Genomic DNA, 27,943 nt, shown 5'->3' with positions numbered 1-27,943 from the left:
AAAAGCTAAAACAATGATAGTGCTTTGGTATTTTTGGCTTCATAACAAGGTTTTTAGTTCTTTGTAGCTGTAATGTCTGGCAATGTCCAGCTGAAAGCACAATCTGTCAGTGTGTTTGATCTAAAATAGGATGGGAACGCCAGTCATGAAAGCCAGAATTCCTTGCACTTGCTGAAGTTATCGTTGAGTCATCGGTATTGAACCTCATGAAACCCCTGCAGACCCACAACATGGTTATTTTGTGATTGGGGGCTGTAAGACCTTTAAGAGGTGAGAAATCGAGCATCTGATGCCCAGCTGAGGGTGTGAATGGAGGTGGCTGTAATCTTCCTTGTGTTTATGTGTGTTGCATATGTCTGTATGTGTGTGGGTGCAAAGCATGTATGCAATTTATTTAGTAACTGACATCTTCTGACAAATGCAGAGATATGTTTTTGCCCTTTATTATGGAAATGCTTTAACTCTCCAGATACACAACAGTATACATGTTTCATGGACTCATTAAAATCCCTAACCTACATGACATTAAGTAAAACTGGAAGATGCCAAGAACAAAACAATACTGCATCTCTTAATCATACTAAAAAATACTATCATGAGATTTTTTTTCTTCAAACAATTTAAACTCTTTACACTTGTGAATGTGAATGATGGCGTTTAAAGATCTAAACTGAGGAAAATGCAAATATATTTTGGACACAACATCAGCCATCTTTGGGGAGGAAAACTGAAGAAAACAGTATAGCATCAACATCCAAAGTGTCAAAAAGAGGAACTTCACAAGTACTTTTGTACTCTCAAGATGCATCTCTATGGTCTTAATCCAAACTGCTTTAAGCATAGCACCAAAAGTTGATTTCAGAATTTTTTGACATGTGTATAACTAAGTTGGAAATAAACTTTTTACATTTAATAACTTTATATTGAAGCATGGATTCATCAGAGAAGAAATAAATCCATTGAGGCTCATTTAACAAATTTTCACCTGGATAATGGTTTGTCCCCATGCATTCACAAATTGTGTTTCCTTCTGCACCGAGATGCTAATCATCACAGTTTAGTGTAAACAAGGCCCTCTTGGAAAACTAAGCTCAGAAAATGCTTTTGGTCATGGGAAATTAGGATAAAATTGAGAAGAAGTGTAAATGTAGTCTTGATTATGCACAAATCCTTTGAAGTCTATAAAACACCAAAAATTACAGTGTTTAGCCTTCAAGGGGGATTTTTAAAATCCAATTATCATATATATTATTGATTTGTATCCAATTTTCTTTTAAAAATGATAAATAAATTCTAGGATTTTCTTTTAAAATGAAAATAAAAGCTAAGCCCTACACATACAGTATACCTATATATACTATGTACACGCTATATCACAATACATAGCATTCCTTTATGTTGAACTAAAAAAGATAACCCATCGTAAAGGGAAGCAAAATAAAGATACTTCCTGGACTGACTTAACTTCAATGGGACATTGTTTTGCCTGATACCGCATGTATCACAGTAAAACACTCTATATAGCAGTTAAGGATAATAGATTAGCTGTGCGATTACCATAAACAAATCAATCAGCGCTCCTTCGCAATGGAGAAAACGTGAGCGCCATGCTGGGAGCAGGCTCATGTGTTCACACAGCAATCCCCAAGACAGCACTGGAACTGGCATTGCGGTGATCGCAGTGATTGATATCCTAATACAAACACACCTCTCAGAGGATCACTTGGCTGATTGTTGTGCATTCATGGCATTGCTTTATGTATAACAGCCATCCAATCAGCGCTGGTTCCTGGATGAAAGGCAGCTCAGAGGAAAGTGTCCATTCAAGAACACATGTATATCTAAAAGGTATCTATCAGTGAGCTGCTTTGAAAGCTTCAGCGATAAACAGTGATTCAGTGGGGAGTCTCGGTATAAAGATTCCGCAGAGAGGTGTAACCACCTCTGACTCCATGTGGTCTGTCAATGAATTAAATCAAACTGGCTGAACAGTGAAAGGTGGCCCCAGTTTCTGCTGGGTATGATTTTCTGTTGGCTAGCAATACTGAAAAGAAGAACATGGCTGACTAACAACAATAAAGCTGCCCTAATCAATATTTTTATATTAACAATGAAAAAAACAGCCATGTGTGATATGAAAGGAGTTGCTCTTAGTGATGAACCCACAGAGAAAAATCCCTTCAGCTCTATGGAGAATATTGGCAAACAGGTTTAATATTACACTTGGCATTTCAAGTTGCGCCTGTTTAATCAAACAGCTGTGACAAACCAACTGTCCACTACCTGTCCAGCACCTAACAATGGACAGGATGGAAGTTAAGGACTAACTCATGAACACAGTGAAAAAGGAGGGTATTTCGTTTTATGCCTTTTCTTCAGAAGTATGCAGAATCCTTACCCGAGCAGCTGCATTTGCATAATAATCTAGACTAAATCCCAGTACAAAGTACTGTATATTGACTGCTAATGATTGATTTCAGTAGCTGACACTTTAAGTGTTGCTTGCCAAGGCCAGTGAATAATAAATCCCATCATGAGTAACAGATTACAACATTTTTCTCTCAAAAACAAAAAAAAAACACTTTCCCATTTCCCCACAGGAATTCACTGTTATCTATATTTTCTTTTATCATGGTAAAGAAACAAATGTTTACGTCACTTCACTGCATATTTAATTATGTACTGAAATAATACAGTATACCATCGACGAAGAAATAAAATAAGACAAGTTCAGCCACTTCAACTCGAGTAGAGCTTGCAGACACACTGCACTCCATGCACCTTATGCAATCAGACGGTGTATTTAGAGTCATGCTCATCTGCCTCACCACTCACTGCACTATCACAGCTATTACTTGTAGTGTTAGTAATAGATAGGATAAGACGTTTCGCCTCTCATTGCAAAGACTTCCTTGGCCTTTTGACTTTTGTATGAGAGATGGAACGTCTTCAATAATCTTAAGAAAGTCCAGGTACTATTGGCTTTGCCCTTCTGGATATACCATGACCTCAATGACTGCGAATCTTCAGACATTACTTACAGCATTTAATCACCCCCACATTCACTGCAGCATCTTCTTGCAGAGTCTGCTTGTAGTTAATCCTGAAGGGGAGGGATGTTCATCAACACTCCCCAATCTCTCTCTGTGTGAGTTTACATGATGACTGAACCTATTGATGAGGTCAGAACCTAGATGCATAATATAAACTAATCTGTAATCTGTTACAGTATTAACATAAAATATGTTGAAAAGAAATCATCTAGGTTTCTGCCAACTCCTGAGAAAAATATTTGTTTCTCTAGTCAAGCTTGTATTTATTCACTGGTTTCTCTCTAAATTAGTGTGTGAGCTTAAAACTCTGTCAAACGCAACAGACCACTAACAGAAAGCTAAAGCTAAACATTACACACAAACATCCTGTAGTTTCAATCAGTTCCCTTTTTTAGATATAAAGTCGAAGTGAAATAAATTCACCTTTCCAGTGCAGTGTATTGTTCCCAATTGCAAAAACAAATTGTTTTGTTCGAATTGTTCTGAAGTTGCAACAGCTCTGATTCCCCTGAAGAGTCGGAGGATTATAGTACTATAGGATACCAAAGAAGTCTGATCTCTCAGGAAAAACAGTTGAACCTATGTCATTATTAAATTATCAAGGAGAAGTCTTTGTCTCTCTATGTGAAATGACAGTAAGGATATTATTAAAAGAAAATGTTTGAATGCGGAATTTAGCTTCTTTCCTGATTACCTGTGCCAACAGCAAAGCCAAAGTGCTCATAGCTCTAACTCTTTCAGACGACTGGTAGGGTCCAGTCCATCTTAAAATGAATCACTGTAAACCACTCACCTGCAGAGCCAGCAGCTTTTCACTGGGCTTAATATGTCGTTGTATCTCGCATGCCACTGGCTGGATAACTTTAATGCCGTCTTCATAGAACACGTAGAACATGTTTCCAATGCCAAGACCTGTAGGAGAGAAAAAAAATAGCCTTGTTACATACCTGACATAGGCCAGATGAGACTTCACAGCGTGTACATTTGCGACAGAAATAAGCCCTACAACATTGTTATCTACTTTCAAAGCATCGAATCATTTAATCCCTCACATCGCAGTTCAGTAACCCTATTACAAAAATTCAATTAACTTAGTTTAATGAATGCTGGAGTGAAGTAGAAGCAGTCTAAACGTACCTTCTTCCCGCCACAAAATGTTTGCCACTGTGAGGGAGAAAAAGAATAAAACACAGTTGAAAATAAATGCAAGAATCAATAAGGGTCTTTTTGTCAGAGCTAACACCCAAACACTAACTCCTATTGAGGCAAAGAGGAAAGCAGACTGCATGAAAGTTTTATGGAAACTGTCTCTCTGACACCTAGTGCAACAAACAATCGATAGAGCCCTCTGCTTGGAAATAATTTGATACCAAACACTGGAAAATGGAGTGCAGTCAACAAACGACTGTAAAACACTTTATGATTTTCGGTCGCTGCAAGCCAAGTAAGCTTATGGGGAGAGAGTTGAAATAACTCTAAAAAAAAAATCTTCAGCATCAGATAATCATCCATCAATATGAGTGTTATGGATAAGCCGCCTTAGACACCCAAGAGTAGTCCACAGGTTTCAGGCTCAGATGATTATCATAACTCATTAGGAGGGATTAGTGTGCTCATTCTTCAGTGGCAAACCCAGTTTTGGCTCTTAACGGGTAATTTCTCATTAAATTCATTTAGAGGTGACATACAGACATACAAATAGATATGAAATGAAAACACCCTGAGTGCTTTAATAGGCACCTGAAACACAGACCAGCTGTTCTGCTCTGAGGCTGCTCCAAAATCAGCCACCGGTCTCTGAGAGAAAAGATGTCATTACTTCAAATTATATCACTAAAGAGTGATGTAGGAAGAGGAAAATCATAAAGGTATTTTCCATGCAAATATCAGAGAAAATTCTGCTACACTCTCTTTTTAACTGTGACCTTCTCTCTCATTGTTCATCTGTCCCCCGGTCTTCTTTCTGCTTCCATTCCATCTTCCACTTTCAGGCGTTTTTCAGTCTACAAACCAATCTCCAGTCCAATTCACACCCGATTCTAATCTTGCCTCTATTGCAATGCTCATTCCCTCAGCCTCTTGCTCGGGTGGACCGATGCAGAGAAAGAAAAGGGGGGAGACAAAAGCCAACTAGACACCACTGTGCCTTTAGTCAACCTTAATCTTTCAAAAGTGCTTTGTCAAGTGTTTCCAGTGCACTCTTGCATGCCATTTAGCTCATTAAAAGTTATGCAAAGGAAGTGGTGTGTAGATAGAGGGACAAGGAAGGAAGGAAGGAAGGCAAGGACAAAACAGAAAGAAAAACAATACAATTTATTTGATATGTGCCAAAAATGGAAAATGGAGAAAATGGAAAAGAGGAGTTGAGATGAGATCTTGTGTGCTCCAGTCTTTCCCAATAGCCCACAGTATTGATGCTATTCATCACTTGGCAGAAAGACTGTGGCTGTTCTGCGCATACAAGGGGCCCATACATCAACTTCATCATCCATATAACAATACAAGCTGGCTGCCACTGTAGGCGGTGAGTTCACTCTTTCTGGCCATAATAACTGTGTTTCCACTGGGCTCCAAACACTGGGAAAACCACGCACACCAGCCAGCCTGGACTCTGTAGTTCCTTCCCGTCAGCAAGGTTACATAAATTCAATTTGTTTACAAGAGCACGCTGCTGCGACAGTGGGCCAAACAGCCTGTGGTGTTCACCGTAGTGGCATCACAGTTGACAGCGAATGCATAATATAGGTAGAGTAATTGGGTCACAGTGGATGGGAAATGTAAAAATGTAACTCAGGATGCCTTTTGGTTTGGAGGTTTTTTGCTGCTTTTTCCAGGGATTATCCTTAAAGTTTCTTGGCAACATTGACTTATACAGTGCATTTAATTTATGATTTAATTATAAGCACAACGCAAATACTTTATCTATGACAAGCGACTGCTCACTGCTGTAGCCAGTTATACTGCAGAGGCAAAACTTTCATGATACTAAAAAGAGAGAAAACTCGTTCTTCCTTTCAGATTTTTTTAAGCTTTTTTTTTTTCTATCTGTATTGATATAAAACAACTATCCTGTCAGTGCAATGACTGATAACATGCAGAGCAGGTACACTGCACAGTATATCCATCACTGCAGCTATCCCAGTAGGGTTTTAGATGCACCTGCCAACACCCACTTAAAGTACACCAAGGCCTGGATTAAGATGTAACTGAAATGCAACTAAAGCACAGTGGGGTTTTGAGGGTCAAATCGGTTGCTATGAAGTTCAGTCTTAAAAGGTTAGTACAAGACATCATTTTCTAGCATTAATTGCAAAATTTATACAGTCAAAGAAAAGTCGAGTGGCTCATTTTAAACAGAGATATTTCATGTCTTATTGAAAGCCTTTCTAATGTGAAGCTGATGAAACACACATATCAGTGATGAAAGCTTTGTGTTCGCCCATCTAGTCATATTTCTGACAGTGCAAGCAGTCTTTCACCTTTTATGTTTTACCCATGCATTCTTAAACCAGCAAATTCTCAAGATTTTTTGTTGTGTTTAGCAGCTCCGTGTTGGAGGGAGCTTGAAGACTGAGGGCTACCTTCAATAGCAAGTATACCTGGCAGTGCTATTCAGACTCAGGTAGAGGAATGACTGCACTAGAATTACAGCTGAAAGCCTGTGAAGGACTGAAGGCTGTATCATCTCTTTAACAAGAAAAAGTATTCAAGAATAATTAATCCTTAGAGAAAAATCCCTGAGAGATATGAAAAAATATACTGGAGTTAGGGTTAGGTTTAGCTTAAAAATAACATTTTATCGTGGTTTTTAAGTGTTGTGTTCCATCACAATCAAAAACTGCGACATGCAGGAGACATGTAGAGATAAATATCTATCTGTGCAATGGATATTACAGCTCACTTTTAATAATTTCATCCAATTAATAATGACTTTTACATTTCTTTATCTGATTTATAATGGTGTCTTTTGTCTGTTTTGCTCAATAATATGTACAATTTCACAGTATGGAAATGTTTTACAAGAGTTAAGGTGTCACCTCTATTTAACCTTTGACCTATTTGAAACCTTTAAGTTTGTATATACTTGTTTTAAAAAACAATTGCTATCCATATGTCTGTTTCTGTGTGCATGCTTGGTTTACACTGCTCTTTATCTTTTGCATCACTTTGTTACAGAGTGCATCATCAGAAAGCTTTATAAACTGCCATGTTGTAACCAGAGCTTAAAGGCAGTAAAAAACTTTCCACCGGATTTACAATATTCATCTCACAAAGCCTACAGCATGAAACTCAGTCGACAGGCAGTAGGCTGCAAACAGTGTGGATAGCGTCACTGCCTGGTTAGAGCCCCTTGTTGCTGACAGCGTGTCCAACACTGTGTGAAAGCCCACTGTGATGGGAAGGTACACCACTGATGGAAACATGGACAATATTTTGGCACAAGCTGATCTTCTCTATTCAGAGGATATGGAGCAGACGGCATGGCCGACAGTGTAGACTAAAATGGTTTTGTGAAGACTTTGGTGTGGAGCGGTGGCGGATCTCATTCGTGTGCCATCGAGGCCCTGGAGATTGCAGGGCTTTGTTCCAATCAATCATCTCGCCAGCGGATTTCACTGATTAGTTCTTCCTCTCTGTCTGAATCTGTGAAATCAACCAGTGCCGTGTTTGATTGGAAGAAAACACAATGAACTGCTAGATTTCAGAAAATGGTTGAGAAACAATGTAAAATAGTAATGAATAAGGACAACATAGTATATAGAAGATGGCATAAGATAGAGGAGGTGGTAAAAAGCACAGAAAGGACCATGTGGAGCATAGACAGCACAATCTATAAAACAATAAAACAATAAATGTTGAATAAAGAGGCAATAACATGGGATTTTTTGAGGAAACATCCATCATTTGGGAGCTGAGAGGGTTACTATTCAAAAACAGATATTTCTCAAGTTTAGAAATGTCCACACTTTACCATTACGGTCATACGTAGACTTTTTTTTAATTAAAAGAAAAGAAAATTCGATATCCTATGCAGTTTACTTGTTTCAGGAAATATATTAAAATGAGTCAAGGTAATTTGTTGGCAACAGAGTAATTAGATGTTGGAGCCAATACATTATGCTTGTTGAAATAATTTCAACACTTCTGCAGATTTCTTAATTGTTCTTCAATAAAATAATATATTTAAACTCAATAATGAACTGAGTGGAGATATTTTGCTGTGCTACACATAACCTCACTCTCCAGCCCACTAGAGCTTCTAGATTCTGTTCCCACTGAGGTAAGTAAAGGTCATATATTACTTAAGGGACCTCTAGTATGAGTCATAAAGCATGAAGTACAGTAAGGAGAATATACTGGAGTCGTGAGTGGAGACCAGAGTAGGATGCTAAGTGGGAATGTACACAGATATTTTGATGGGAAGTTCTGTTCCTACTTCTCATCCTGATGCTTTCTCACTCAAGACCTTCAAACTAAACAATGTAAACACTAAAGTATGTGAGTGATTTCCTTCCAAAGTGATCCATACAAGTGTTTTGTCATCTAGTGTGGTAGACGTGTACATCTGGAGAAAGAAAGCAGGTGCTGGACCAAATAGCAAAAGTCGGAAGAAGAGCATTGAGCTTGAAATGTCACGTGTGATATCCTATTAAATCTACCTGCATTGGTAGCTGCAGTGTGCAGACTTTTTTCTGCTTTTATAGACATTATATAGAGTACATAACAAACACATTTAAATCAAAATGTAACCAAATGTATGGGGACAAAAACACATCTTAGAGATTAAGTGTTTTGCTGATCATTATAATCATTATGAGTCATCTATTGGGTAGCTTTTTTCAATCACCCCCTTAGTCATTTCTGTCTGTGCCTCTTTTTCGGGTGTACTGTCACTATAAACAATGTGCAACACCTAACATTGAACTATTATCTATGAAGCTACATTAATCTTAGTGTGCCATCTATCATCATCTATTAGCCCATTAAAATGTTTTAGCTACTAGCGTGAGTGCTGAGACATGTCATGTAATGTGTCATTAGCCATTAATTACCAATATAAGCACTGCAAATGTCCACAAATCTTTTTAAAGTCCTGGTGATTTGCAAGGGTTCATGGGTAACTGTTACAGAACAATGACCAAAACCCAAATGCCAGCGAAGCCACAATGTTGTGTCCTCTATGTTAATTACCCCTTTAATGAGAACCACTTAAGATTAAAATGCATTCAGTGCAACTTTAGTCTCAGGCAGACACACAAATGTAATATAACTGCTGGGTAAATTGCTCACATAACAATAAAGTCCAATTTATATTGAGATTTTCTATATGCACAGTGAAAAAGAAAGAAAGATAGAGATGGAAAAATGCAAAGTTCTTCATCAATTAAGTCTATGAAAAAACAAGTGTCACTGAAGACAATAATGTCATGACTCTTGGAAATGGAGTTGGCAGACTTCCTCTAACAATAATAGCCATACAAAAAATTCTATAATTACAATTTCTTTATTTAGTCCAGAAGGGTATTTCAGCTAAAGAGGGCAAGAGGGGCAGAAGCATGAGCCAGTATATGTACTACTACAGTGCTCTGTGGGTCCCTGATATGAGGCATGAAATGCAGCATAATGTGGACTCATAACAAAGTGGAGAGACTAAAGCAACAAAGCCTTGCAGATCCTCTGACACTGCAGAAATAATTGGCACATTGTGAAGGGCAGATATTTATGCCAGTTTAGCGGCAGACTGTCAGAGATGGATGGTGCTCTGCCTGCTGTTGACAGACTCTGTTAAAGAGATCTCTGAATAGTGACTGCTCAGGTTTTCCCAAACAACGAAGTGCTTGGGTAAATTTGAGAGAAAAACAATTCACTTCAGTGCTGTGCCTTTGAGGAGAAGGTTTTGACCTCGGTGCTGCTCCTCTGTGGTGACGTTATGTGCAGAACATCATTTATGCCTCACTCATCAAATCATGTTTTTCCACTTCATCTCCTGCAATTATACCTTTTTCAGCCATTTGTCTAAAACCTTACTGAGTACTTTGTTAACTGGTTTATTTAGTTATTCAGCTCTCTCTTATTTGAGTGTTCGAATGAGAAGCCTTAGGCAGGTCATAAACACATTGATTTCACAGAATGAGATCATTATTTTCCTTAAAGTCAGATTTCTAAAACATTTCCAAGTACATTCACAATGTGTCATATGAATCTGTGTGTGTTTCAGATCAATGCTGTTAGATCAAGGGTAGTCTGGCACCACAACATGCCCACCAGCATCTGAACTTCTGTGGTATCAGAGTATGGAGCTCTTGGCTGAAAGCATCCAAGATCCAGCTACTAAAAGGCAAATGATACTCATTTTAATGATGTGAATCTTTTTTCTTGAGCCCCGTGATAACTCATTTAATACTTGTGAACATCAATGGTTTTCTTGCCAAAGCTAGACAAATAACAGGACTAAAGCTTGAATATTTGAGGAGACAGTGACAAATAAAAATAATGAAAATCTTCTGACTGGCAAAAGCTGTTTTTGAGTGTTACTGTTAACTGTTTGTTGGTTCCTGTGGTGTGATGATTACATAGCAAATTCCTCATGTCACCAGATTAAGTCCTGATTAGTGAATCAGAGAATGAAAAAGAAAATAGAGGTATGATGTACTTGTGTCCTGTCAAATGGATTGTGGAAGTTATAGCTTAAAAATGGTTAAGGGCATGTATTATATTAGACATGATCAAGTTTATCAGGCTTTGGTGTGCTTAAGCTCAAAACTACAACAACATTTCTGTTTTTTCTCCATATTTCTCCCTGTAGCCTGTCAAGATGTCAAACCAGATGCTGTTCTGTAAATGGGTAATAACTGGACCGATGATTTTACAGGGTCTATCTGGCCAGAACATGATGCCATATGGAGCTTATCTGGATTGAATGCGCTTAGGTCTGAGAGTTTGAATGAGGGTTCTGACATGACTGCGGGAAGTAGATGTTCTCAACCTGACTATTCATTAACTTTTGGTACTCTTTGTTGGTTAAAGGCTGCATTTTAACAAATGTGAACTGGCACTGATGTATGTAAAACAAGAACAGTAGCTAACAAAAACACATTTTTTTTTTAGATGTCTTTAACAGCATTACCATTAACATATAATTACATCATGTTTAGGGCTGAGTGCTGGACCTTAATCCTAGACTACAATGGCTAAATGTTTTGAAAAAAGAAACTGCTGCAGCCTTTTCGGCCATGATCTTAACATTAACAATATTGTACCCTCCTTGAATGTCACCATTAGTAAACAATAGTATAGAACCGTATAATAATATCAAAATAATAGTATCACTAGTATCAACAACTGCGTCAGCCCTAGTTATGAATATTTTCTGTGATATTATTTCTTATCTTGACCCAGCTGAAGATGTGGATGGAGTGAGTGTGTGCAGTGTGAATCATGCTATCAAGTAAACTACAACCACTCTCCTTCCCATCTGAGAGTTATTACCAAGAGAGGGATAGAGTTCACATGGGCTCTGCTCTAATAGCCACTGCTGGTGAAAAACTTAGATGAAAGTTCGTGCCTGGTTTCGTGTATTAGTGAGGCTGGCTGAGTGTTGATAAATATGAACAGCGGAGGTCAGCGAGAGGCCGCCAGTTGCTGAGATTCAGAGAGAAGGGAGAAACAAGGTGAAGGATCATTGAGGATGAGACAGACGGACGATATCGTGAAAAGGTGAAGCTCGGCCAGCTGCTGTTTAAAACTGGCTAACTGCTAATGTTTGTGGCTCTGTCAGTGAATGATATTATTAAAACATAATTCAATTCTAATGTGATCTCAAGTGCACTGGCTGCATTTGGCATCTGCCTGTGAGTGTTTTACAAATGCATGTTACCTCTGCCTCATCATTACTAGATGTTGTTTCTAGGAAGGTAGCTCATGCAAATGAGTATACAAGTGTTGTGGCAGGAAAATGAACAGTGAAAAGACAAGGAAAGGCAGGAATAACAATAGTCTTTGAAGCACATGTTGCTTTATGAATAAATACTCTTAAGGCATTTGTGAAGATTCTTCTCATGCTGCGTGATCATACAAATACTGTTGCTAGAAAAAACATCAGTGCTGATTTGAACTAAACTGCATTTGGCAGTGCTTGTAGATCACAGGCTGATATGTCTTTATGAGTAACCTGATCAGAATTGGTTTTCTTCATTCATTTCTTTGGTCAGGTTACCTTGACCGAGAAGAACTTGTATACAACCAAACATTTATTTATTCCTACCATTTGTAACTTTTCTTGAAAATCTGAAAATAGATAACCTTGACTGATAATGTATTTTTCCTTTTTAAAAATGTATTCTTAGTTTTATTTATTTGTCGTTATAGATAATATATTGTATATTGTCTGCATTTATCTGTTTGGCAGAGTTGTTTTTTTAGTTGGGATGGGGATTAGTAAAACATTAAAATGTTGATTATTATGTTGGCTTGTGTGCTCATAAAGAGATTAATATAACTATGTTGTATGATTTTAGATTTGGACTTGAGAACAATCACTTCAAAATGTGTGAAATAAATATGCACCAATTAATGGAGGTGTTAAAAGGTTTGTATTTTTGAAAGGACTCCCCCCATGCATGTGAGCATGAAGCAGCAGAGTGTGTTTAATCTGCAGATTTGAATTAATGTTGTTAAAGTAACACATCCAACAACTTGCTAAATGAACAGCCCTGTATACTTTAAGCATTCTTTCCAATGTAATCTGTTTCCACTAGACATAAAGCACCAAGTGCCAATCCACTAGTGTTATTTCTATTTTTATGTCTTTATTAACAGCTGCCTTTTAAACATATTAATATGCATTAACGAGACAAGAATCGCTCAGTTAAAAACAACTGCAGTGTTCAATTGCTGTGCCTGATAAGTTCGCTGTATTAACACAGAACATCACAATACCCAGGAGCAGCTTAGACTCTCCTAGTCTCTCTGCTCTGACCTAAACACTGATGTATTGACGGCAGCTGGCAGCTTTCCTAGAACATATCACCCAACTGCCCCCTTATTCGAGAGCCTAATATAAATATCTGTCCATCTGCAGTGGCTAATCAAATACCAAGATAATGCAAATGACAAGACAGGGTCAAAACTCAAACCTGCAGCCTTCTCACAGATTTAATGAGCGCTGTGTTTGTTTGTTTCACCTTCTTACATGAGCAGTTGCTCCGCTACAAACAAGGCTACACTCCAACCTCAGTGTCCTATACACCAATATTGAAGTGATCTGGTCTGTTGCATTTGGAAAGAAATGAATATATTGTAGTTGTTGCACTTTAAGTCTAAAATCCATTTGGTCACATTTTGTTTCCTAATCATTTTAAACTAATTTACATTTATTTCACACATTGAGAAACAACTAAGTGATTATAAAATGTAAACATTGACATTTGTGAGCAGTTTTCTACACACTGAAAACCCCTTTAGACTGAGTAGACACAATTTGCTTAATAGTCTACAATCCACTTTATTTCACACCTCACTTTGTTACCACACACACACACACAACCACTTACTTTTTAGCTGTAAAGTACTTTGTGATGGGCCTGTTATAAACGTACTTTAGACTACTGTAGCACTTAAGAAATAAATTTGACTTGACTTGACCTTTTGTGACTATTAAACTAATTACACTTCTAAAGCTGCACAATCTGATAATCTGTCTCTCATGGGCCCAGACCTCTTTTGTGTGATTTTACAGAGCTGATAGGGTGCTGTGGGTGCATGAAACATGTCTGGTTTGAATTTGACTGACTTATCTAGTTACAGCTATGGAGTTAACAGTTCTTTGTCCTGATATTCTATACTCAACATAATTACAGAGGGTAGGTATAGTGAAACTTCCTGGAAATCATACTGAAATGACTCAGTTACAAAAGGTGAATTATATCAGATTTGATGCCAATTAGCAGCATTTTTCAGCTGTAAAAGAAGACTGGAAATCTGATCTATGCAGGAAAGTGTAGAGGATATTCGAGGGACCCGAATTCATAAAATGCAAATAATTCAATATAAATAGATACTATAATATGAATATACTAGAATGACAAAACTATAACTTTTGAGGCACTGTTAAAGGGATATTAAAATGTAGGTATTTAAAACAGACCTATGACTGTTGGTTCAAACACAGCTACTGTACAATTCACATATTATATCATAATACTGAGGCTTGGAAGACATCATGCATATAAGCCACAATTCTAAAAAGCAGCACATAAGCTTTTGATAAGGCGCTGGTTTATTTTTTATTGATTTAAGATCAACTTGGAGAAATACATAATATGACAGAGTCATGGATCTATTATATTTTCCAGTGTTCAAACACAGTAGACGGCCACTGCAAAAGATGTCTGTAAAACCGTGACAGGACACCTCGAACTGCTAACAAGGTCAATAATGACTCTTTCTATTATGATTTTTTGATCCATGGAGATTTTTATATTTGTAAACATTGCTTCAAACTGAGAAAAGTAATTTAAAAATCTCTGACATCATCAAAATGTATAATCTGTGGGCTTAGCAAGGGTCGGAGCCAGTGGGGGAAACACTACTGCGCATAGTCAGTGGGCAACAACACGGTTTACATGCCAACTGAGCTATTTTTATTGGACTGAATGGGCACCATTTTTGGTTTGGTATCCAGCTCTTATAATACATCCATAGACAGTATCCATAACCGCTTTGTACGGGATGTGCGATGACCATAATAGTCCCCCTTGAAACCTTAGTTTCCTTGCTACAGTCATTTTACTTTCACCGTAATTGCAAACACTATGAATAATCTGTCAGCTACACTCGGAAGATATAAGGCACAACAATAATGTTGTGTATATACTGGATGTAGCAGGAATAAAAGGAATTTATTTATAAAAAAAAAAAAAAAAAACACCTGCAAAAAGGGCACCTTCTCTCTAGGAAGCCAAACGGCAGGTGCTCAACCCCCTTTGAGGTCTATCTATGCACGTGCCTGGCTCTTTGATATGTGAGTTTTCAAAGCCACATGAGATAACAAATAGATTTCCAAAGAGACTAAATCACCTGTGATCAAGACTGCAGGTGCATCAATCCAAAAAAAAACTACAAAATTATTTAATATGTCAAGTGAAACTTCAATCATGGCAATATGCAGGTTGTTAAAAAATACCGTTTAACTGATTTTTAACTTTTAAAATTGTAAAGCTGAACCATCTATTCTTAATCCTTTTTCTGTGTATCTCTAAAACACAGATTCTGAATGTCCAGGATAAAGGGCCGTCTACACTGAAAACGATAACTATAACGACAACGATGTGAGCGTCCACACTGAGAATGATAATCTGACCAAACTGACCCGCAGCACATGTTGAAGCGCAGTGTGTAAAAGTGCACCGATGCGGCAGTAACACACAGTATGAGCACAGATCCGCTTACAAAGATCCGCTAACTTTACTGTTTTTCACCTTATAATAGAGAACAAAGCTACAGCATCTTTGTATTAATAAAGACCTATCTAAATAAATCACTTCTGTCAGTCCGTGGTGAGAGAGGAGCAAACCTGCATTAAAATAAATAAATAAGGATTTTGATTGACAGTCAGTGTTTTCAAATCAAATCACTCTAAAAGTGATATTGTTCTCCTCTATCGTCATCGTTATTGTTGTGGTGTGGACTCCGCCATCCACTCGAATTAGAATGACATTTAAAAACTATACATGTATAGTTATCGTTATAGTTATCGTTCTTAGTGTGGAAGGCCCTTAAGTCCGGCACAATTTAGTGTTATTTTTATTGTCACAAAATCACCTAAAAAGACCAAAAGCAGCAATTATTTATTCTATACAGTATGATATTGTTTATTGATTATTGTATTTTCATTCTTCTTTGCCATAGAGCTCCTTGTTTAGGGCCATTATAGTTTATTTTGAGTAGATCATGCTTCTTGTCATGGTTCTGTCACAGTCTCGCTCTATTTTCCATGGTTGTCATTATCCACCGGTCCACCAGATGCCCTAAGGCTTTTCCCCTGTTTGTATACTGAGTGGGTGATGGACAGATAAGATAAGGTTGCAGACTATATTAAAGGACTACTTGAGATACTGTTGCTCATTGTACCGAAGCTTTGTCCGGGCATTTCACAGCCTAGTTTGTGTGCAAAGTGTAATCTGTACTTCTTTTGATTTAACCTGGTTAATGGTATTCTTTGTTTGAAGAACAGATTATTTTTGTAGTTGCATTTGGCCTGCTGACATTTTAAGCTTTCTCAAGTCTACTTATTGTGTTTTCTAGGTTTTTAGTTTCAGTTTGCTCTGACTTTCCCCTCCAGTGTTTATGTACTCCTCCTCGCCCTGCTTCTCCCCTCACACCTGCCCTGCATTCAGTCTCATTAGCCCTGCCCTGCGTCTTCCCAAGCCAATCAGCTTCCGACTTGCCCTTGTGTCCTGCCACCTGTTCATTGTTATTTCATTAGTTTAGTTTATATATAAGTCCTGGTTTTCAGTTGAGTGTTGTTGGATCCTTAGTTCTGCTTTGTTAGTTTATTCAGATCAGCTTTTCTCTGCCTGCAGTCAAGCCTAAATAAAGAGACATTCTTCATTTCATTCTAGCTGATGTTACCTGCATTTCAGTCCATCTCCTGACACTCCTTTGACAACATCAGACACTCACCAAGTATACCATTTCAAACATTTTGTTGGGTCTCTGTAAAATAAAGAGTACAGTGTAGACTTGCCTGTATGTGAAAAGTGCCCTGAGATAACTTCTGTTATGATTTGGTGCTATATAAATTAAAAAAAAACACTGTACCAACATCACCTTGGGCTTTGGGAAATTAGACTATACATGTTTTATTGTTGTATTTTATTATTTTTTTAAGCATTTTACAGCCCAAAGCAATTTATCAAATATTATATTCTTTATTTTCTCATGTGAACAGTCAAGAAAACATTATCTGTTTTTTGCCCATTCATAGGATTTGTCTATAGACACAGAAACAACATTTTGAAATAAAAAAGATTCTAAAATTCTAAAAATCACTAATATCAAGATGTTATTTGATTCAACAAATAAGCTTAAAATTGCTTATTTCCACGAAACAAGACTCCCTCCTGTATAAAGAGACTTATCAGAATATATATTTTTTAGGAGCAGAGGTGGTGGTTTCATTGTTTGAGGGCTGCTGGTGGTATGAGCTGACATCCCACATTAGCCTCAGCCTCAGCCAATCCAGGGAATATAGTCAGCTCCCATTTTCTTATTTAACACGTTTCTGAATGTAAACTGGCAGTTTTATAGTAAAACTAGATTGGGTCAAGTATGCAGTTAGTCTGATATTCAGGCCAGACGACAGTGTAGTAAAGTCTTTTCTTTCTTTCTTTCCTTTTCGTAATGTAGTACAGCCACGTCTGCCTGTCTGCTGACATCCTTTTGAACTGCCATCCTGTGGGGTTGCTCACTCTAAAAAGGCTCTACAATATCCAACTCCTAGCACCATTTTGGTCCACGTTAGAGCTTCAAAAGCTTCAAGCACACAAGTGACTTCTGACCTCACCAAGTATGATCCTCTGATGCGTGACAGGCTGGGTGGAGTAAGTGCCGTACCGCTGGGATTACATCTAAACATGTCAGGTCTGGCAGAGGTGTGGGACAGTGCAAGGGGGATGTGTGACGAGACTGCAAAGTTCCTGCATGTGCTGTTTGGGGAGCCTAATTATCCACAAGAAAGTACAATACAGTAACAACTGGTCTTGAGCCCCAAAGACAGATTCTGACATTTCTGAAAAGGTCGAAGTTAATTACTGAAGACTCTATTTCTGGGAAGGTACAAGAGGAGATTGTTTGTGTTGAAAAATGCTTTCAAGTTTGAATAAGAAGGTTACTTGCATTACAACCCTGATGTTTAATGTTTAGTTATTGACCAGTGTCTATGAATACCAAATACCACCTTAATCAATGAATATTCTCCCAATTAATTGTTGCACTGAACATCATCTAGAAGCAACATGGCATTAGTTCAGTTTTAGTTACTAAATCAATCAAGACAAAATTAACAACAATTTTGATAACAAAATCATTTTAAGTAATTTATCCAACAAAAATGCACACAGACAAAAGGGGGGGGGGCATGAATATTAGGTTCTGCTTCCAAACCAGGAGACAAGGAGAATATAGATAGTATCACTATTACTTCCCTTACAGAGGCTCTATCATTGCATCACAGGATATAAACTATTAAGAACTGACAGGTTAAATTATTAAGAGCTCCATTTGCATGGGTCCATCATCTCTTGAATAAAAGCAGAGACAGAAATCATGACTTATACATACAAGTTTTGCGTGCAGAGTCTTCCACAAATAGCGAAGAGATGTCCTCGTCCACACCAGCCTCGTTTTTAGCAATGCAGGTATAGGCGCCGGTGTCCTCAAAGTGCACGTTGCTGATGTGCACCTCGCTTCCATTAGCTTGGAGGAACAACAGAGGGAATAGACACAAAGACAGTTTGCCTTCCAGAAACAGATAAAAGGTGACTTCCGTGCTACCATCCTCAGCTAACATTACTCTGTTATATAACAGTTCTCTAATATGAGAGGAAAAAGGCAGGGAAGTTTGTTTCAGGCAGAATTCAAGAAGGTAGGAGTTCAAAGTAAGAATACGGCACAAGTCTGCCACATGCTACGTTTCTGTGAGCACTAGAACAGTTTCTGGTTTGCCGAGTTTTGTGTGTAAAAACTAAAAAGCATTTTACTGTACTGATTATTGCATGTACTGTAACAAACTTTAAATGTCTGCTTCACTGCCAGTTATCTTTAACAGTACAGTACAATACAGTAATTCAACAGCATGGAAACATAATCAGGAGTAAACAAACATGAGAAAGAAAATTCATATCAGAAAAAACTGATAAGTGTAAATGCAGTAATCTCTGACTCCTCTGTACCTTGCAGGGTGAGCTGTTTGGACAGCTTGGTTGTGATGTCCATGCCGTTCTTCAGCCAGGCCAGCTGGGGGCTGGGGATTCCCTCAGCATGGCAGCGCAGGCTGGCAGTGACGCCCGGCTCCCTGGCTTGGCTCTCAGGGTACACTCGAATGACAGGAGGAACTGAAATATGGTAAAAAGGAGGAGAAGACTGTTGAGATGGAGAACTGAAAAAATGAACCAAAGCAACCAAAATTCTTCTTTGATAAGACTCATCAAAATACAAATAATGCAACTTTTAAAACACGGGCAAATGTACACTCTAATTTGCACACACATGCACTTAGAATAGGACAAACACACTACAACTGACAACAACTGTGTTAAATAGTTCAGTGTCTATTTTAATGTATTCAGGGTGATGATCACAGAGGGAATAAAATATATTTTGTGGATGTTTTTCTGGGCCAGTGGGACTTTGTAGCGTTGACCTGAGAAGGAACAACTGGAAGGACTGTTGGAGGGGGTGACGAGGGTCCTGCTTAATCAGACTGGCATTCCTGATTACTGACCAGGTGTACACCTCAGATAGGGGAGTTTGGGCTGAACCAATTACTTTGCTGGCCTGATTAGTTATGCAAGAGTTTTGTTTTGTGTTTGGTAGTGAGGGCGTTGTACCAAGATTAAATGTTGAGGGCAAGTATATTTTCAATCAGTGTCCAGTAAACCAGGCTTATAATGTCCTTGCCAACATTATAAGTCCACAGGGAAGACTGAGGCAACCTTATCGAATGAGAAGTTTTAGAGAAGAAGCCAGGTCCTGTGAACTTTTGGTCTGGCATTAGCATACAATATCAATAGGATCAAGTATATTTTCAGCATTGCTTTTAGATAAGGTTAACATGCTCTGTGAAGCCAAACAAATCAGATAGATAAATAAGAGAGAGAACCTCTGTTCGGACATTATCGATTTGGCTTGGGAGCCATTGATTTTATGTAACCTTTTGTCAGCAAGGAGATGAGAGTATAGAAGAAGAGAAAACAAAATGTGTTGAGAAAGAAAAGGCACAGACTAAATGTCGCTCTCTCTGGCAAACTGTTCCAAAAAGCTGACTTCACACTTTTCTGCACATTGTGCCACTGTCATGCTGGAGTTTCACTTCTTAACCCTGAAGCAAAAATAAACAAAAACGATCCTGAATACTGTACTTCCAAGAACCATAAATCAACATAAATCAGTAAAACACACAAATACATTAATAATATGTATTTATGCATTGGCTGAGGATATGCCACAAGTTTTGCTCTACGCCCAGGGGCTAATTTGTTAGTCTTGCTCCACACAACATGGACAATATCAAAAGAATGAATTTGAATAATCTTTGAAAAGAAAAATGCCCTCTAAGAACAGCTTAACAATGATAAAACCTTTCGGGGACTGCCCCACAGAGATGGTGACTGAAACTTGGCCGGTGATAATGAAGTGTTTACAGGGGGGGGGGCATTAAAAGCAGCATGATTCATTCAACAACAGCTTGTCACATATAAGGATGTCAACCTGGCAGTGGTTTAAGTGAGAAGGAGTGAGGAGGTGAGGAGAACTGGCACTGTGAGTGGTACAGAGCTGGATTCCCTTATGTCAGTGGTAGACAGAAGGACCCTAAAAAAAACTTTTTGCACATTGTGCACAATACTTGACACCCTCTGCACACCACGTTCACTAGGCAGAGGAGTATGTTCAGTGGCAGACTGCTGTCGTGGTCCTGGTCAACAGACAGGAAGTCTTTTGTCCCCCCAGGCCAAGCTGCTATTCAAATCCTCCCAGCGATGGCAGAGTGAAATTGACTATCAGGTGTGGTGCTCCCTCTCCCTCCCCCTCGCTACCTGCAGTGTGTTATTAGGTTGCTGAGGTTGAGCTTTACTGTCTATGTGAGCTTTATGTAGCTTTATACCATCTTCTTGTTAATCACCTTGCAAGTTTCTGTCCATCTATCTATCTATCTAGGGACATCAAAACTCTCTATCTTCCCATCTTGTTTTGAACATTCCCTCATAGCCTCTGTGGCCCAAATCAGTGTCCTCTTTTACTGAAGCAGACTTCAGAGACACGAGTGCAGGATGGAAGTGAGAGACTTGGCAGAAACAGAGAAGGCAGACGTGCTGCAGAGACCATTTCCTGTGGGCGCTCGGTTAGAGGAAGTCTTTACTCAGCCAGGTGAGTGGAGGACTAAAGATTGATGCCACGGCCATCTGGTAACCAAGGCACTCCAGGGCTTTGGAGCTCAAGTCAACCTGACTGCCAACACGCCATCCACACAGTCGGCCACCAAAGACTCTTATGGCACCCAGGTTACTCGCTTCAGTTACGACAGTGTCCCGCAGCAGTAACAAGGGTGACTGAAAAGAACCCACGGTGACAATTATTTTGTACAATCTTCCAAGTGAAGATTATTATTCACATTTAATATCCTCACACATGTTCATACAAGCATATAAAAGCTCTGGTTTCATTTTTTAAAAGGTGCAGCTCATGTTCTTTCTCTGGTTCTATTATATGTTTTTTTTTTAATGTGTTTACAGCAAAACCACTTTGTGATGGGCTTGTTTGTTGAAATTGCTCTGTGAATAAAGACTATTTAAATATGATACCAATGCACAGCAGCATCTATCCATCAGTCTGCCTGAATGCTGTAAATATTTCAATAGTAATATACTTTAAGAGCAACACACAAATGTTGTAATTTGTATGTTCTGCATTCTCACAGAAAAAAAGATATTCTGTTGCCTTCATAAAACGTGACTGAGCACATTATTATTAAGAAGTTCCCAAAGCAATTTTGATTCTGACTCAGTTTAATTTAGTTAAATATTCTGTTTATTGTTCCATATCATTGAGTGTGTTTATATGCATGCTACAAACCCTAGTTTTGATGAGGTTTTTGAAATATCCTGGTCATGTCTTGTGCATGTAGAATAAATATTATATCTTTGCTGGAGAAAAATCTTATCTTGGTTTGGAGAAACATGGATACTAGCTGGAGGACTCTTATAAACATTGAGATACCGTGGCAGGTAAACACCATGTCCAGATTTCTAATATATATTTTCTACCATGCTCACAGGTGAGTCCTCAACATACGTTACAATGTATGTGAAGTAGTAGCACATATTCTTTCAAGGTCATCTTGGAAAACTTGCCACACTTGTTCTGTTGATTTAGGCGGTTAAAGTTTCTTCTGTCTCTTCATGTAATTTCAGATCAGGGCTCTATAGGGGCCATATAATCTGTTGAGGGACACCTCGCTCTTCTGAATGAATTTGGGACAGATCTTATGATTCTGTGATGGTATTGCATTATGGATAAAATCTAAACATCTAAAGTGCCTAAAACCTCTGTGAATTTCTGTACATCCAGTAAAATCCATGCAGTTAAAAACCAAACCGAGTTTATCCTAAAATGTCGAGGTAAATAAATGACAGATTTGCTGGATGTGGAGGAGAACAATTTACATACAAATCTAAACCAGGATACTAGACTGCCTGTTATAAGAGGGCAAGAAATGCTGTGTTTGGAACAAATTATCCGTGTATTGTATTGTATGTATGTATGTGTTATTATCATTATTATTACTGTGTTTTTTATGCGGCTACATTACATGGAGATGGCATTACATACTGTACATCAGATGAAATGCTGAAGAAAGTGCATAAAAAAGATAATACATAGTACATAGGAAAAAAAAAAAAAAGTATTATAAAAAATATACATTGAATGTCAGGATGTGTGTGGTGGTGGTGGGCCAAGATTTTGGAGTCATAGCACACACGCTATGTACCTTTGTTGCCGGCTTACAAACATAACAACCTATTAATCAACTGCCGTATAATGCAATTACAGTATGAATCGACCAGCTTCCCTTGAGCACTTCAATAACAAAACTTCTCAGGCAATCTCATTAATTAGTGTGCCAGAATTAAAACTAAAGATGTAACAACAAGCCTCATTGTTTGAGAAAAAAACAACAACAACAAAAAACAAACAAAAAAACCTATTTGTGCCACAGCAGTCAGTAATGGTTACATTCAGGTTGGTTAGTCAGGGACAGGCACTTCACTTCACGGAGCAAAAGCCTCGACACCCACACACAGCACAGTCACTGCCAAATCCAAGAAGATGTTTTTCCACATAAAATAAGTGGGGTCATCTTAAGTTCAAGGACATACATGTCAATTTGCATTCATCAGTTTTACTCTGTTGTGGAGAATATTGATGAATCATGTGAGGGAAAACACAAACATTATCAGGATGTAACTCTAACAGCTGCTTCCCAGATGTTTGGTGATGGTTTAATACACTAATCCATCAGTTAATATTAATTATTTTACAAATATATGCCAGGTTTAATAACCACCTTTACATATTTCTTTATTTGATATTCATTAATTTACTTTGCTTATATTTTATGTGATTTGAATTATTCTAAATATGCTTTAACTTCCTAAATGCATTTTTTTTTTTAATCTTCAAAGTCTGTATCCAGAAACAGATACCACAAAGGGGATTAGAAAACATCTTATGATCAGGTTGGGCTTTTTTTAGGGAGTATAATATCAGTGTATAGAGAAATCTTTTGAGGCTACAGAGAGAAAATGACTGAGATGAAATACAGCTCACATCTCATCTCATACACCTTTTTGGGTAAATTGCTTGTGTGATTTAAGAAGATGGAACTGGTTGGCACTTTCTGATGAGGATCTCGGTCTATGATCCAATTAGAGTTGGTAACACCACTACAGGAGTCACACAGGTTACAGTAAAAGTGTGGGTGCAGTGTGTAGGGGTGTAATAACGGAGCAGGTCTAATCAGTGCTGAGAATGGGTTTAGAAGTTGGCTCAGGCTCAGCAGAAGTTGCAGTTAAGCCCTCTGTAGGCTTCATGGACCTAATTCAACCTAACATCTGTGATGGGAGGGCCCCACCGCCTGCCAAAACTTTAATAACACAGCCTAGTTTCCTCAACCCTCTAAGAACAGGTACAGTATTCACCCTAGTTCAACACAGAATAATGACATAACTATGTTAGTAAACATAAGAATATTGTTGTAATATTAGTATGGAAATATTTAGTGAGCAGGGTGGTATCTGATGTGTTATGTCTCAAAAGTTTGGGTTTTTGGGTGCGTAGCTTTTGGATCCTGACTTCTGAATCTCAACTTACATTTTGGAGCTATTCAACAATTCAGGCAGGTCTGTGGTCGGGCCAATGGGTTTCTGTTTCCCACAGTTAGAGAAACAAATGACAGAGCAGAGCAAAAGGAAGGAGAGGGATAAGGAATGGGGGCATCATCTTTTTAGTCAGCTACAGAGTGAGATCCATGAAAAATAGGGGCAGAAAAATGGCAAAAATAATGGAAAAGATGGACACAGCTGTAAAGGTTGTTTTAAGTTAACTTACAGAAGTAAGAACTCTTAAAACAAACAACATTGCTCCAAACAACCACAGCTTTTGTATCAATGGATGAGTCATTGCTATTGATCAATTTGGGCAAAACAAAATATTCCCCTTCTACCCACTCATTCAGGACATTTGTCACCTTTGAAAATTTGACTTTGTTGTAAACAGATTAGTGTTAAAATGTTCAAAAGATTGTATTTTTATAGTGACAAAATGTGACCTCACAGATTCCTGCCTTCCATAACTACTAGCACAGTTTGTATTGTATTATTTCATATATTATTCTGTCAGGTAATCTGCTCTGAATATCTAGCTTACCCACCTCTATTGTTAAAATGTGACTGCTGTCTGTCAGTTACAGGTCACCGTGGTTACTCAAGGGGATAAGAGGGTTTGGAGGGCTGTGTCAGAGACTTGTGTGGGAGGGGACAAGTTTTATCAATGTTGCTGCAATTCCCACTTGTTTCCCATAGAGCTCAATAAAGGTCATTCCTTAGTTAAAGGCCCATTATTTGAGAAAAATCTCATGTCAGTAAATTCCCCATGTGCCTGTGAACGTGGCAGAGAAAGTACATACTGCGCTGTAGTCTATTAAAGCTCAGTGCAAATCCAACTAGTCGCTGACAGATGTCATTAAAGCACGTAAATGATTAAACGTCACCCTAAAGTAGCATGAAAGAATGAAAATGTGGCAAACTGATGGTGAAATCTATTTAATCAGCAGCAAAAACTGAAAGATGTACTTTATGTATGTAATTAAGTAAAAAACTAATTCTGCAGATATTATCAGAAGAATTGGGATACTTATTATCAGTGTAGGATAAACACTGTTTGCTACTGACATCAATTAACACAGAACGTGTTTTTTACATGAACAAAATTAATGCAGTAGACTATTAAACTAAAACAAATATAATTATAAATACACATAAATACTGCCTAATACATAATTGATATTAATATGATGACACCAGGAGATCCGCTGATATTTAGAACATATATTTGTTTTTCAAGCTTTCACTTTTACATTAAAATAACCATCAGGAGCAGTCAGAAGTGTCAGGGAACAACAGCAATTAAATGTACCATCTAGCTTTGGATAACAGCTTAAGCTATAAGACTAAAACTCAACACATATCTAACTCTAAACCTCTGCATCTCTGCATGTATGTATGTATCTATCTATCTATTCATTTAAACAGTTTTTAAGAAGCTTTGAAACCAATTAACAAGTTTAAATGTATAACTATATCATTAACAAAGTATCTATCTGTAGACAAAATTACAATAATAATGAAGATTATAAAAATAATAACAAATAAGATCCTAATTCTTAGTGAGACGTATTAAACCTCCTTGAACAGTACTCTAACAGCTTCAAAGGAAGTTGTTTATCTGATGTTGAGAGCACTGGAGGTTGACATGTGTCAATCTTATAAACTATTTATACTGGAGACATAGTCAACAGAGTAACTGAGCTTACACACCTGGTATTTATCAGCTGTTACTTTCCTGACACGTCGTCCTGCCGTGAGTGATGGTTTTACAGAAAGTTTGAAATATGCCTATTTTTTTAGCAACTCCTAATGACATTAATAATAACTAAGAAATACAATTAAATCATTACATTTTTTAAAGAATTTCAGAAAGCTTTTATAGGATCCAGTGTTTTGCTTGAAGACATCAATAAATGTGTTCACACTCATTAAATCTGCATCTTTCTCCAGATATCCGAATGTCTAATAAAAGGACACAAAGGAACCGTGACACTCTCCATTTCATGACTAAATGGAAAAGGTGTGCATTCTGCCTTTTGAAAATACCTAACTTACATACTGCAGCAGTGTGCATGTAAGAACTCAATTCCTGCGTGCAAAACCCCATTTCCTTTTCCTGGACCATTGTGAAAATGAAAGGACTGAGTCGGTCGGTGGGATTTTTCTACTCAAAACTGGATTCAGGCAAGATGTGAGGGAAGTTGTATTCTGATGTATTTCTGAGAGTGTCAGAAGAGCCACTGCCAGGAGAATGCGACACAGCAGGGCTGACAGCTCCATCATAAAGCTCCCCAGCCAGTTGTCAATCACTCAGCAAGGCTCCCATCGGCCATGGTGCTCTAGAAGATGAGCAGGCGTGCAGACACACACATGCACACAATAACACACAAACACCATGGCAGGACAACACTTGGCCATCACACTACTGGGAGATTTCCAACTAAGCCTGGCAGACTTGTTACAACTCTTCAAATCAAATTGAGTTTGTGGCTGCTGCTAAAAAACATGGCGGTTACAGCCATTCAGTGGTGAGAACTGACCAGGTAACTGTGAACAACACACTAACTCACACACACAATCCTTTGCCCTCTTTATCACATGTGCACAAACAGTGACACACACGCACATCTTGAGAAATATGCACACACTGTGAAGAAAAGCTTCCTTTCTGAGATACGATTTCTCCCTCACCTGAGCTCCATGCCTCCCGAGGAGATGTGAGACTAACAGCACAGATGACAGTTTTGTCCAAGGCCTGAATCCAATGCATGTGCACAGCTCAGATGGTAAAAACTTTTCAAGGTTAAAACAGAAATAAATATAGTAAAACTGCTGGAGCGACAAAGATCTGGGACAGAAATTAACAAGCATAATGGATCTCCAGGGATTACGGCTATTCGTTGTTTGTATGCTCTTTCTTTCCTCTCAAAAGAGTGTCATATTTTGTGTGTACGAGGTTTGGGTTCTTTTTCTTCCTTTTTTTGTGTGTGTTTGTATTTGATTTATTATTTATTACAAAAAATCTAAATAATGTAATTAAAACAGAGGAAATTTATTCCATGGAGGATTCGTTGCAAACAAAATTGAGAGCAATGAAAAACAATGATCATTGTACACGATGTGATGAAATATTCATTATTCCATGGGATCCACTGTGTCAGCATTTAGTGTTTAAATGACTAAAGTTATGATAATATTAATATCTTTACAAGTATCTATCAATTATATCTATTCATTTTAAAAGGTAGTATTGTAGTACAAGATTTTGAATTATTTGACAAGACAGGATTTCTGATTGCATTTTGTTTGTGGGAATTTGTGTTGAATTGAGAGGTCTAATTTCATTCAAATCACTTAGCCATACTATTGAGATATTTATACAAAAAGAAGAATTCAGTTTACATGTCTTTAAATGTTTGGCAAGAGTGAGATAAGTAAAAAATGATCCTTTTAGAAACTGATTCTTAATTTACGTATGTAAATGGCTTGAATGCAGCACCGACAGCTTTAATTCAATGCTCCACCAAGTGTTGAGCACTTGAAAGCCCTTCTCTATGGCCGCAGGTCACATTATGATTAATTTAACATTGGTCTAAGCTGGTCTGTAGCAGGTACACTTGTGAACTACATTATGCTTAAGATGGTTTTCATAACAGACAAGCCATGCCTGCATTAAAAAGGAAACAACACACTCATGTTTGGATCATGATGATTTCTGTCCTGGTT

General features: G+C 37.9%; 1 protein-coding gene across 1 annotated transcript in view; it reads right to left on the bottom strand.

The window, feature by feature from the left end:
• fstl5 (follistatin-like 5) overlaps positions 1 to 27,943 on the bottom strand; it is a 135,378-nt gene that overhangs the window by 14,252 nt on the left and 93,183 nt on the right. Inside the window, exons 9-12 of the mRNA XM_062425847.1 lie at positions 19,007 to 19,168; positions 18,396 to 18,530; positions 4,191 to 4,217; positions 3,847 to 3,965 (exon numbers count right to left, since the gene is read on the bottom strand). Of these exons, the coding sequence (XP_062281831.1) occupies positions 3,847 to 3,965; positions 4,191 to 4,217; positions 18,396 to 18,530; positions 19,007 to 19,168 (443 nt within the window). The remainder of the gene's footprint in view (positions 1 to 3,846; positions 3,966 to 4,190; positions 4,218 to 18,395; positions 18,531 to 19,006; positions 19,169 to 27,943) is intronic.

The sequence above is a fragment of the Scomber scombrus genome, chromosome 9 (genome assembly GCF_963691925.1).
Source record: "Scomber scombrus chromosome 9, fScoSco1.1, whole genome shotgun sequence".
Classification (NCBI taxonomy): Eukaryota; Metazoa; Chordata; class Actinopteri; order Scombriformes; family Scombridae; genus Scomber; species Scomber scombrus.
Note: the sequence above shows the minus strand (reverse complement) of the source record. Positions and strands in the feature narration are given on the sequence as shown.